General features: G+C 41.8%; 2 protein-coding genes across 7 annotated transcripts in view; one reads left to right on the top strand and one right to left on the bottom strand.

The window, feature by feature from the left end:
* Positions 1–13317, top strand: part of LOC116974451 (neurobeachin-like) — a 395937-nt gene that overhangs the window by 232287 nt on the left and 150333 nt on the right. The gene's annotated exons all lie outside the window — the stretch shown is intronic.
* Positions 889–3197, bottom strand: mab21l1 (mab-21 like 1). Its single transcript, XM_033022907.1, has 2 exons — positions 2846–3197; positions 889–2766 (listed from the first exon to the last, which is right to left on the bottom strand). The coding sequence occupies exon 2, from the start codon at positions 2480–2482 to the stop codon at positions 1403–1405; it is 1080 nt and encodes a 359-aa protein (XP_032878798.1). The 5' UTR covers positions 2483–2766; positions 2846–3197; the 3' UTR covers positions 889–1402.

A 13317-nucleotide genomic window follows, 5' to 3' on the forward strand; every position in this document is an offset into this window, starting at 1 on the left:
TATGTTTATAGGCAGGTAGAAACACAATGTCCTGAATAAATTGATTTAAAAATATATATATCACCCTCTTAACTTTTTATCTGTGACAGAGGCCTAATTAAAATACGTCTTGCATTGGTGTTTGTAATTTTTTTTGTATGATAGACAATGGCATTCATTAGCTGAATGCAGATGTGTAATATATTTAACACGTGAAATCATTTTCTTCTGTGTTTTAGTATGATGCAATATATACAAATAGTGCATGTGGCTAGCCTAAATTAAAACCTTTAAGTCCACTTTCTCACATGCTGTTGACAATATCGGTGTTTGCTCAATTTAAGTTATCTTTGCATTGACGTTATCCAAGCCTCATTTCGAATTATTTAAAGAGGTCTGGTATTGTATTTAATGCTCTGACACCTTTTAAATTAAAATATAATTTACCGTTAGTAACATTTAATTAAACAAATATAATCGTGCACTGTTCCAGAGGTAGAAGGAATTGGCAACTCGCTATGGTTGATGCATAACTGGATTTAATTTCATTGACTTAAATGTAGCTGAAATTTTAACGCGCAGTCTAAAATCTGCCGAGTATTTACAGCATGGACTTTAAAAAAAATCATAACTTTATTCCGTAGTTTGATCTTCGTGCATCTTTCTGTCAATTTTTGAAACACAACTGTTTTATAATGCCGACTTCAAAAAAGATTAATTCACTTAAATGTTATAACAGATCTCTGCAGTCTATATTTTCGCTATATGTTGCTGAGTTTCTTATATTTTATCACCCATTGAATATTTAAAGTTAGTATATTGGTATGTCGTTAAAGTCGTTTGTATTAACAGTCTTGTCCTGCAATTATGAGATATGCGATTTAATCCATTACAAACTGCAGGCAGTAAGGATTTTAATCGTTTCCTTTATTAACTTCAAATTAAATATTTCAGCAACAGAAATTTCAAAATGCTCTTAGTCACAAAATGTTTTAATCCAGTGTTTTTCAAGTGCATAATTTCAATATTCTCTCCAGTTTTCGACAATCAAGCATTATGTATAATCGACGTTCATATTTCCGTTCGGAAATAGTTTAAATAACATTTCAAGTCAGTATGGAAATGGGTAATAAAGATATGAACAAGCAAACTCTGAAAGGCTCACGTACGCCAAGGTATAAGCCTTTCCATTAGACACATCCGATAGCAATAATATCATCTACAAATACCTCGATGGTAATATCTTCTTTTAGCAAAACAAAACAGTCCAGCCGTATCCAAAACAAATGGAACCAGTTAACTTGTTCGCCTGGGAATTCTCGGTACACAAACATCAATAGCCACAACTGAACGACAAATGCGGGGGTATTTAAATATGTCATTAATTGGAATTCACAGTTTGAATGGTATAAATGTCAAGTTTTTAAAGTTTTTCCAAGCTTTTGGGGTTCGTGAGTATCTCTCTTGCCAGACGCCAGGTTTGTTTGGCTGCGTTTTCCAAAGAGGTGTGTGGTTTGCCCTGAAATAAATCTAGGTTGGGTAAGAAATAATGTGGACATCTGCGACACTGAAGACAGGAGATGAGTTGCAGTAGGATCCCATTTAGGCGATCTCCTAAACACGACTCGTCCCAGTCCGATTCTCTGGGATGTTTCTCACACTCGTAGGAGACGAGTGTTTTCATGTGATAGTTATTGAGGGGCTGCCCGGGCAGTTCAAGGTGGCGATCCCGCAAAGTTTTGAGAACAGAGAGACATTTCTTCCGACAACCCCCTAACAGTAGTCTGTTCTCGGCCTCGGCGAACTGTAAGACCCAGGCATCGCTCTCGGCCGAACTCTGCTTGCCGGACAGGGAGTACGACTCTTTGGAGAGTAAATTGAATCCTTCGGCTTTAACCTCCGCTACCCGGTTCGGTCCGGGCCAGGGGATGTGGGGCAGAGGCCAGTGCGCCGCACTTCTGGGCCAAATCCCAGTGCATTTGAAAGCCGGGGTGATCTGCACGATGTAGCGGTCCCTGATCCGGAGTTTCACCTCGCTGGAATCCGCCACAATTTTCACCACGTCCCGGTAGCTGCATTTGTCCACGGCCTGGGCTACTAGTGTTTGGAATCGAGAGCGGATCTTCCGCGCCGAGAGGTATCCCGAGGCCGTGATGAATTCCACCCAGAGAGACATGCTCCTCTTGCGGCCGTCGCTGAGCTTCAGCACGGCGCAGCCAGGCAGGGAACCATCGTCCACGAAGTTGAACACCCCCATCTGATTCAGGTAGAGCACCACCTCGAACTCGGTGGGCGCGATCACCTCCAACCCTTCGAAGCGGCCGTCGATTTCGTTCAAGGAGCTGATAAAGCGCGGCTCCTGTACTTCCACTTCCTTCAGCACGTCTGACACTACTTTGCACACTTCCCTGATAGTCTTGGCTATTGCGGCTTTTCTAGCTTGGCACTTCTCATTATAGTACTTGTTCAGGTGATATACCAGCTTGGCTTGGGCAGCGATCATGTTTGGGCAGAGATCCGGGTTGTACACCGGAGTCTCGCAATACCCTGACGGATCCAATGCGGCCGCTTTAACAGGCGCCAACTTAAGAAAAAAATAAATATTTCTTTCAGAAACAAAAAGGAAAGCTCGAGGCCGCAATAACACCAAAGAAAAATAACTTCAAAATCGCGAATCGCTAGAGAATGGGGTTCATGAAATTTGGACGGTAGCAAATGCTATCAGCACAAGCCAAACTTGTTTGTGTTCTCTCTCTCCTCTCTCTCTCTCTCTCTCTCTCTCTCTTTCTCTCTCTCTCTCCTCTCTCTCTCTCTCTCTCTCCCCTCCTCTCTCTCTCTCTCTCTACCCCCCCTCTCTCTCTCTAACCCCCCCCCCCCCCCCCCTCTCTCTCTCTCTTTTGTCAAGAAACAGATCAAGTGCAGCCCAGCCTGCGCTTCCAAAGCTGCCGATCAGTTTGGAGAAGCATAGATGCTCCTTGGAGTGTAAAATATAAGGCAGGGCCGGGCGTCGGTATCCAATCGCTCTTGTGCTCGTCATTGCCCGCCACTAAATAGAGCTAATTAATCCTAGCATTTAGAAGAAACTCAAAGTCGGTGACTGAGCCCAAAAGAGGGTGTTGAAAAAAAAGCGCAATCGGATTGTCAGAGGAATACTTGCAATTTTTGTGTGTGTGTGAATGTGTGTTATGTTGTAGATATTATTGGACAAGGAACCGTTTGGTAATATATAAATAGATGCGATATTTGATCGCTAGTTTATCTGTTTGTTACCCCTCTCATTCTATTAGATAGGGCATTGTTTACAGTTATGAAGTGTTGTGTTTGTATAGGCAGGTGCTAATGCGTTGTTGTGGCTGCGCGTTCTCATCACTTTCAAAGAAGAAAGACCGGTTTCATCGGGCTCTTCATTTGATTGTCAGATTAACAGCTCAAATCCAGCTTTAGAAGGGTTTAAGATGTACGGGTATAGCTGTTTTTTTGAAGTGTAGTTCTCACCATCAGAGATGTTCCATGACATCAAAAGAATAACAACGAATTACATTTTAATAAACAAAAATACGTTTACGAAATATTGTATTTTGAAAGTACTAAAAATTGAATGTTCTTTAAAAAAAACCTTAGTGATAGCCAAACTGATTTAAAAACAAATTAACTTTAACGCCTATGTGTAATGGGTTTATTTTTGAATGATTGATTCGTGCTAGATGCTTTCTTCAAATTATAATGGCTTTCGGATTTACGGAAACTCCCGGGGCGGGTTTGTTGCTGGCGATGCCATTTTCCGGAGTTCTAGCAATTGGAGAGTTGCTGTTTAGTGCGGCGAGAGCCCCCGTCTGCCACTGCCCTCAACCGGGCAATGCTAGCGGGGCGATAAAAGTACATCATTATGCAGCACCGAAACGGGGGTTGCTATACTGGGGATGTCACGTTTCGTAAACCAAACGTGACAACCTGTTTTGTGGCGAGAGGTATCGCAAATGAATATACATTGATGCTGAAAACTCACCATCGTTGACGTGGACTGAGTGGGCGAATGGCTCAGATTGGTGAATGTGTAGATTGTAGATCAATTCAAGGATCCAATTCCAGCATCTGCAGTTTCTTGCGTCTCAATTCAGGACATCCGCTGGCGGTGCTGTTAACAACATTTTGTCGGTCTTGTGGGGCTATTTAAATGCAGGAATAAACGTTTTACGGGCTAGGAACTTCGTTAGCGGGAACGCTTGGTTTGGTCAAAAGATAATTCATAAATTATGTTTTACTGTTTGTATTAACCTTGCCCATTATATGGTATTGGTGGATATCACAGAATAACACATCGTATTAATTGAAAATACAATTTATCATTCGACGGGATTGGAGAACAATCATTTGAATACCATTTACGGTTGATTTTTTAATTGTAAGAGTAGTTATTTGATAAAAGTTCGCGTGTTGAATATTGTTAAAAGTAAAATTAAGTTTTATTCCAAGCCGAATGAGAGCGCTCGATTATCAAATGACAATACGAGCTACATATCGGGTCAATGCAATGTTGGCATTGGTTAGTTTGACTGGTACAATCTAAGTGAAATAAAACACTTGAAAATTAAGTTATAGGCATCAATGCCCTACGATCATGTCACTTTTTTAACCGCTCCTGTTTTTTTAATTTTATGACTAAGGCGATGGAAAGACCGATTAAACGATAGCTAATACGAATTACATTCTCAGAATACCTTTTAGTTCGTTTTAGAATTTGAGGTAGAATTTTACCATAATGTGCACCATTTTAGTGAAATTGCTGGAAAAGTCTTACTTCTTGACATTGAATTCAGTGAATTTAGCTATCTCTGTAAATACAGTATAACCTGTAATATTGATCTGTTGCCTCCCCCCCCCCCCCCCCCCCCCCACACACACACACTGTAAATATTAAAATGTGCATCATGCTCTGTTTATAGAAATGTAGCTGGTTTGTAAACATGTTTGATTCAATTTGTTAAGAGGCAATTTGTTAGACAGTGAAAGATGGAACAGGATAGCAGACATTTCATTTTCTATCAACAGGAAAAGTCAAGAAAGTGATTAAAGAAAATATACATCTATGGAAAAATGGCCAGTGTTGTGTTTGTTATCATGTTCAGTAATCATTGCTGTCAGATTCAGAGACATTTCAGTCTCTCCCGTACGGCCAAACCGTAAGCTTTCAACATGCGTGTTGTTATGTTCAAAAGGATAAAAAGATGTAACAAAAACCGTTCTGAAAAAAAAATCAGATTGCTTCAGCTTGTTCCCTTTCTGCCATTTTTAATCTCTGTCCCATGTGCCATTTTCCTGTTTTTTAGTCTATCCTTTTCCCTCAAGTTCAAATTTTGAATAATTCCAGCTTCTCATTAATGTGGCCCATGCAGATCATTGCACATCTTATTTTGTAAATATATTTCATATTCCTGCATTTTTTCAGCTTTGGGACCCCATGAGAAAAAAGATTGACCTGTGATTGCCTGAAAATTGTCAAATGTAGCTCGAACCTGTAAAGACTCAAATAGAAATTCTTGACTCTTTTCAATGTATCAATCTAAAAATGGCTTTTATTAGCCGAGCTATCTTGTCACTTGGACCAGTTGCTGAATCATACTTTAATTAATTTCAGATTGCGTCTATCATCATAGGAATTGAAGTAAATCACCAGAACATTGTTAGATTAAAAATGTTAAAAAGTACTTTGTGCTCTATTGTTAAAAAATAATGATGCAATTGGTTTTAAATAGTTGCAGTTTATTAGCCACCAGGGCAGTGTTTCACTGGTATTGTTATATGATTGATTACCAGCTATGTTAATCACAAGATCTATTCGACCTAACCCACCCAGTTTATACAAAAATAAGTCAGTAAAATATTTTTTACAATTAAAGTATAAAAGTACCAATTCAGGTTTTAGTAGGGTGTATTTAGTCAGGGATACCTTGGCTATTAGAACAAACAGGTATGTTGTCTCATTTGAAATAATGGTTTGTTGCTTAATCCTAATGTAAAAGTGAAAATATAATTAGCTTTAATTTTTTTGTGTTCTAGATGCCCATCCACTGAATAATAACTTGTGTGTGTGATATTCAGAGAGCTATTTACTGTATCTCTAGCATTGAGCTATTGCAATGATATCAATATGGTGCACGTTCAATCATTACATCATCAGTTCCTTAATATGGAGTAATTTCCTACATCCTTACATGTAAAATATGCTCAATACCGTAAGTATTGACCTTTAAAAAAATGCACAATATAGTCATTTTAAAATGTAGTGCCCAAGCTATCTTCCATGCAAACACATATGTCTTTGAAACAAATGTCATGACTTAAAATCTTCAGCTGAGGAGATAAATGAATCTTTGGTATCAACTTTGGCATCATGTTCTTGAGGCACATTAACAATCCGCCTTCAACATCATAACAGATTAAGTTCCAGTTTTACATATTGTTTTCTATATTGTGAACACGGCAAACATAAGAACAAAGATAGACACAAAATGCAGTAGTCACTCAGCGGGTCAGGTAGCATCTCTGGAGAAAAGGAATGGGTGACGTTTTGGATCAGAACCCTTCTTCACGTTGAAAGATAGAGAAGGCCAGAACAAAAAGGGCTGGTAACAGATTGGACTCAGGAAGGATGGAGTCCATAATGGCCCATCGTTGGCTGGGATAGATGTGCTAACGACAAGGATACAAGGATGTGAACAGTGGAACTAGTAGGCGAACTAGGGTGAGGTAGAGGAAGGAATGCATTAGTTACTAGAAATGAGAGAAATCAAGCTACTGGTACATGTAAAAAAAACAGGTTTGAGTTACAAACTACAGTGTAAATGCACTCCACCTGATTCATTTACTGGGGCAAATGCAGCAGATCAAACAAAAGAAACAGAAATATGTATTTTGTTTTCTTTCGTTTCTCCCCTGGGGGAAACAAAAAAATTCTCTTCATGAGTATGTATTGACATGACATCTTATGCACATGAAATGTCTATTCTTTTCAAATCTGAAGAAAGGTTGTGGTTTGGACTTTTGGAATCGACCACTTCACTTCCAGTACAAAGCCATTTCCAGAAATGAGGACAAAGTAATTGCCACTGCCTTTTGTTTTAAGAATTCCCACAGTTGCAACGGATTAATGGATTGAATTTGCAATATCTTGCTATATTCATTGCTCCAATTAGGATTAACTATTTCACAGAAGTCACATTAAATGCACATAGCATTGTGTCTTGAGGTTGATATTTTTTTTAAATTATTATTTTTAGGATTTGATCCTTGCTGAAAAAGCAGATATTTATTGTCCATTCTTAATTGCTCTTAAACTGTTGACTTGCAAGTTCACTTCGGAGGATTTAGCACAGCCAATCACTTTGTTGGGTCTAAAGTCACACGTAAGATCTTCTCCCTAAAGGACATCAGTGAACCTGAAAGATTCTTGAGGTCATCTACACTCATGGCTAGGTTTTCTTTCAATGCCAGAATATTAACTGAATTTAGTTCTACAGCTGCCATTGTGGAATTTGAACTTTGGCCTCTGGATTACCAGCTCCATAATTTAACCACTACCTCTCCACCCCAATTTTTTATGATGTTTATAAAATTTGCACCAATATTTTCCCAATGTAACAGGAACTGTTTTTCAAAAATACATGAATTCCAAGGAAGTTATTAGCATCATAGGGGATCTGCATTTGATTTAACATCTTTGAATTAACCATGAATTATCTCAATATTATCAACTATGTGCATTTGTTTTCAAAAGATATTTGGGTGAGGAATTCTATCCAGTAATTAAAAAAATATTAATTAAGTTGTTTAAATAAAGCAAAAAAAGTTCAATAGTGCCTACTTTTCTAATCCAAAAATATGTCTCAAGTTTAAAACATTGTAAAAATGAAAGGGACAATTTTAAACCTCCAGGATAGGTCAAGTGGAGATATTTGTGGGTTGAGGTTAAAACATTTTAAATAGGATTTTAACAGAAATCACACACCACCAGACTCAGGAACAGCTCATTCCCTGACCAGAACAGGCTTCTGAACGGCCCTTCAATAAGCTAGGATACTGTCCGATTCACCTCTACCACATTGCTGACATTGGACTTTTCCTATGGAACTAACGTGCTACAATGCTGAGAACTATATTCTGCACTCGGCATCTTTCCTTTTGCTCTACCCATTGCACTTGGGTTTGACTTGATTGTATTTATGCATAGTATTATCTGATCTGTTTGGATAGCATGCAGAACAAAGCTTTTCACAGTACCTTAGTACGCATGATAATAATAAACCTAATCCTAGATTCTTTCAGGCTGAAGATGGTCATATTGTAACGTAAATGTTACCTGCCACTTATCAACCCATGTCAGAATGGTGTCTACACCTCGTTGCAAGCTGACATAGGTAGCATGATTTGCTGAAAAGTTGCAAAGGAATGTAACATTGTGCAAGAAGATTGGTCTGTAGGTCCAAACTTCATCCATTCCTTCTCTGCAGAGATGCTGCCTGAGTTACTCTAGCATTTTCTGTCTATTACACGTGTACTCATCAATGGATATCCCCATTTCTAACCTTAGGACGGATGGAAAGCCATGGATGAATCTTCTGAAATAGTTGGAGTGTGGGGGAATGTCCTTTGGAACTCCTCCAGTGTTGTCCTGAATGTCTCTGACAATCACAACCAATCTCCTTTGTGCAAGATCTAACTCCACCATGGGAGCGTGTTCCCTTTGTTTTCAATGTTACCAGGGCACCTTGATGCCACACTGTTAAATGCTGCCCTGACATCACCCTCACTTTACTTCTGGAATTCAGCTCTTTGATCCTTGCTTGGAGCAAGCCCAGAGGTGAGTGATGCTGGCAAAATCCAACTGTATTGGTGCTAATTGATGCGCGGTTTATTAGTAAATGCCGCTGATAGCCCTGTTGATGACAGCTTCCATCAGTTTACTGATGATTGAGAAGAGGTTGCTTCGGCGGATTGGATTTATTCTAGGTTTTATGAACAGGGTATTCCTGGGCAATTTTCCACATTGTTGGATAGACATCAGTGATGTAACCACACTGGATTAGCTTAGCAAGAGATGGGGCTTGTTGTAGAGTGCTATAGTTCAGTACCACAACTGGGATGCTGTTTGGCTACAGTAGATAACATTTACATAGAGTAGGCAACATATATTCTATTAGGCAGCATATACTATATTGGGCAACATATACTATAGTAGATAGAAGCTGCTGAAGGTGCCGACGAGCCGTGGCCATGCCCCGACAGCAGGTCTGGCTCCCCCACCACAGCACTGGGAGAGGGAAGCTGCCGAGCCTGGCCCCTGCTCGCTCTCAAGACCGGGAACCGGAGAGGAGCTTGAGGGAGATGGCAGCGGCGATGGACACTGGACATAGTGCCGGTAAGAGGGTACTGAGGGCTTATCTTCTGCAGCCTCAAGGTCAGTGCCTGGAGGTTGAAGATGGCCGGGTGAGGAGAAGGACGTCGGTTTGCAGGACGACCGGATGGAGGCGATGGCTGCAATGGGCCTTTCTAGCCACCTGCAGCTGGGACTGTAAAATGTTGCCAAAACCTGGCGACTCTTGCATATAGACTTTGTGGGCTGTTTCTATACATTATGTGCTTTGTACTTGTGTCTGGCAATAATCTTACTGATCTGTATGCAAAAAATTAAGTTACCTTGGTACACGTGATAATAGAGGAACCATTGAATTGTTTAGTAAACAACACATTATAATAGACACACAAACATGCACAAACAAACAATATATTTCTAAATATATATAAGATATATAGTATGCATCTGCTATAGCAGACAACACATATTAGTACAGAACTAGTACTATATTAGGCAGCGCATATAATGGACAACATATATTATAGTAGACAACGTACATATATAGTAGACAACATATGTCTTAGTGAACAATACACACAAACTGTATATTATCTATCAATATTACTAAAACTCTGTTCTTGACCGGTTTTGGCGATCTGTGCTGCGATTTCCGAGAGAACGCCGCCACCTATGGCCGTCATTTTTGGCCACCTCGCTCAGAGCCCCCCTCCGCCGTATGTGTGCCGAGGATTTTTCCAGTCGATGAAAAATGACAGAGATATTAATGATCTTACAAAATTCCCCATTCTCTCTGCTGCCCCTGCTGGCGGCAGGGGGGATGGACTATAAAACCAGGAAGTGGTATGCCTCAATTAGTCTGCAAGCTGGAGGAAGGCAGAGGGTCACGTTTCTCTGAGCTGTGAGTAACACTGAACACATGTCACACAACTGTGAGTAAGTACCCTTAATGTGGTTTGAAAATGAAAATATGGTTAAAATAAAAAAGCACTGCCTGCAAATGGTTGTTTGGGGGGTTTGGGTTGAAATAAAAAGGCACTCTCTCTCCCCCCCCCCTCCTCTCCTCTCCTCTCTCCTCTCCCCCCCCCCCCCCCCCCCCTCCTCTCCCCCCCCCCCCCTCTCCTCTCCTCCCTCCTCTCTCCCCCCTCCTCTCTCCCCCCCTCTCCTCTCTCCCCCCCTCTCCCCTCTTCCCCCTCTCCTCTCTCCCCCTCTACTCTCTCCCCCCTCCCTTCTCTCCCTCACCTCTCAGCCCCTTCTCCTCTCCCACCCTCTCCTCTCCCCCCCTCTCCTCTCTCCCCCCTCTCTCCTCTCTCCCCTCTCTCCCCCCTCTCCTCCTCCCCCCTCTCCTCTCTCTTCCTCTTCCCCCCTCTCTCTTTTCTTCACTCTTTTCTCCCTCCTCCCCTTCATCCCCTCCCCACCATCCCTCCCCTCAACTGCCCTCTCCTCCCCACACCCCTACTCCCTTCCCTCCACCCTCCCTGCTCCTCACCTCTCCCCCTCCCCTCTCCCCCTCACTCACACCCTCTCTCTCTCCTCCCCTCCACCCCCACCTTTCCCCTCTCACCCACCCTCCCTCTTCTCCTCCTCGCCACCCCCTCTCCCTCTTGCCCCTCTCTCTGTGTCTCTGCCCCTTCTCTCTCTGCCCTCACTCTCTACCCCCCCCTCCCCAGATGTGACTGCAAGTTGGGGGCTATGCGTCAGTAGATAGGGTGGTTATGGGGTAAAAGGAGCAAATTAATAATATTCATATAATATCAAGGGGGATAATTAATGTGAGTGCGGGGGGGGATAGTTAGCGTGTGTGACGCTGCATGCCGCCTCCCCCCCCCCCCCCCCTACAACCGCACGTTGGGGGAACAGACCCAACGGGTCTGCACTTGGTCTAGTATATTACTAAATCTCTGATCTTGACCGCTTTTGGCCGACTGTGCTGCGATTCCGAGAGAACGCCGCCACCTACGGCCGTCATTTTTGGCCACCTCGCTCAGAGTCCCCCTCCGCCGTGTGAGTGCGGAGGATTTTTTCCGTCGATGAAAAATGAGAGAGATATTAATGTTTTTACAAAATTCCCCATTCTCTCTGCTGCCCCCGCTTGCGGCAGGGGGAGGGACTATAAAACCAGGAAGTGTCGCGCCTCACTCAGTCTCTGCCAGACCAGGAAGCGAGAAGGTCACGGCTCTCTGAGCTGCGAATAACATTGAACGCACGTCTACTCCACGGTGAGTCCCCTCGATGCGGCTGTAAAGTGGATGCAGCCCTTTTTAACAAGTTTGTGTTCACAAAATGAATTTTGGTTGTCGGGTGTCTAAGTTTGTGTTCACAAAATGAATTTTGGTTGTCGGGTGTCTGCAGCCCAATTGTTTGCCTCTCCTTTTAACAAGTTTGTGTTCACAAAATGAATTTTGGTTGTCTGGTGTCTGCAGCCCAATTGTTTGCCTCTCCTTTTTAACAAGTTTGTGTTCACTAAATGAATTTTGGTTGTCGGGTGTCTGCAGCCCAATTGTTTGCCTCTCCTTTTTAACAAGTTTGTGTTCACTAAATGAATTTTGGTTGTCGGGTGTCTGCAGCCCAATTGTTTGCCTTGGCTTGGCTTTTAAAATCGTTGCAACAGTTGGATGCCTGCCCAAGCATCCATACGGCCCACAACGTCTATACTAGCCCTCTGGAAACCAGTACCTTCAGCCCGCAACACCCATACTAGCGCAACAGACAGCCCCCCCCCCCACTGGCGAACAGTATTGGAATTGGTGGAGGTGGAATATTGCGTTGGTGACCAGCCCACCCGTGTGATGCTGGGACCCAACGGGTCCCACTTAGTCTAGTATATACATAGAGTAGACAACATATACTTTAGTAGTCTGCAAACACACACGCATATACTGTATGTTGTCTACGATATATATATATGTCTCCACACACACACGCACACACATATATATATATATAGTATACAAGATACTATATTATCTACTATATGTTGACAACATAGTATTAAGAAAACAAAGTGCTGGAGTAACTCAGTGGTTTGGGCAACATCCCTGGAGGATGTGGGTATGTGACATTTTGGGTCTGGACAACATACACTATGTTGTCTATATTGGACCATAGTGGCCTCGGTACTGTGTGAGGTGAACCAAACCAGCAGAAGGGCAGCTTCCGTGTCGATGACGTCCCAGGGGGAAGCCTTGCTGAGACTGGACCTGAAACATTGCGCACAGTTCGGACTTTCTTACCTAGAAACAGCTATGATTTAGGCTAAAGTCTTTATTCAGAAGGTGATGAAACTTTAGAATTCTCTACCCAGAGTGTGGTTGAAACCTGGTCAATGTGTTTAAAACGGAGATCTATATACTTCCAGTAAAAAAAAAAGCTGTGAGGGCTTCAAGGGTTACGGGGAGAAGGCAGGAAAATGGGGTTGAGAGTGAAAAATAGATTAACCATGATCATCGATCGGTCGAGTGGCCTAATTCTGCTCCCATGTCTTATGATCGATATTAAATTTTCCTCTCCTGTCCAGATATATTTTTTAAAAAACTAAAACTTAGATACATTTTTAAAAGTGAAATAACGTTAAATTAAAATATATATCTGAATAGATTTAAAAATGCTTGTAAATATTTTTAGTTACTTTGGATTTGTTTAATGCTTTTAAAATAATGTAACCTCCCCTCCCCTCCCCTCTGCTCTAATGTAGCCTAACATGGTGCAGAATTCAAGAACTGATTCCCCTGTGTAATTGCTGAGGAATCCATCTTGTTGGCAAATTCTGACATCCTATATAAAAGTTTACCTGTTTAAGTGGAGGCAAAGTCCAGAACTTCTGTGCAAGCATTGCCCTGAATAACTGACTCCTTGTGAGGGGCTATGTCAGAGTAAACTGACAGAGTTGGTGTTCTGAAACTGCCAATAACCTTTTTGACTTAAGCATTTTTCAGTACCTGCACATAAGGCCCAGACTTAAATTTAAA

This window comes from Amblyraja radiata, chromosome 6 (genome assembly GCF_010909765.2).
Source record: "Amblyraja radiata isolate CabotCenter1 chromosome 6, sAmbRad1.1.pri, whole genome shotgun sequence".
NCBI lineage: Eukaryota > Metazoa > Chordata > Chondrichthyes > Rajiformes > Rajidae > Amblyraja > Amblyraja radiata.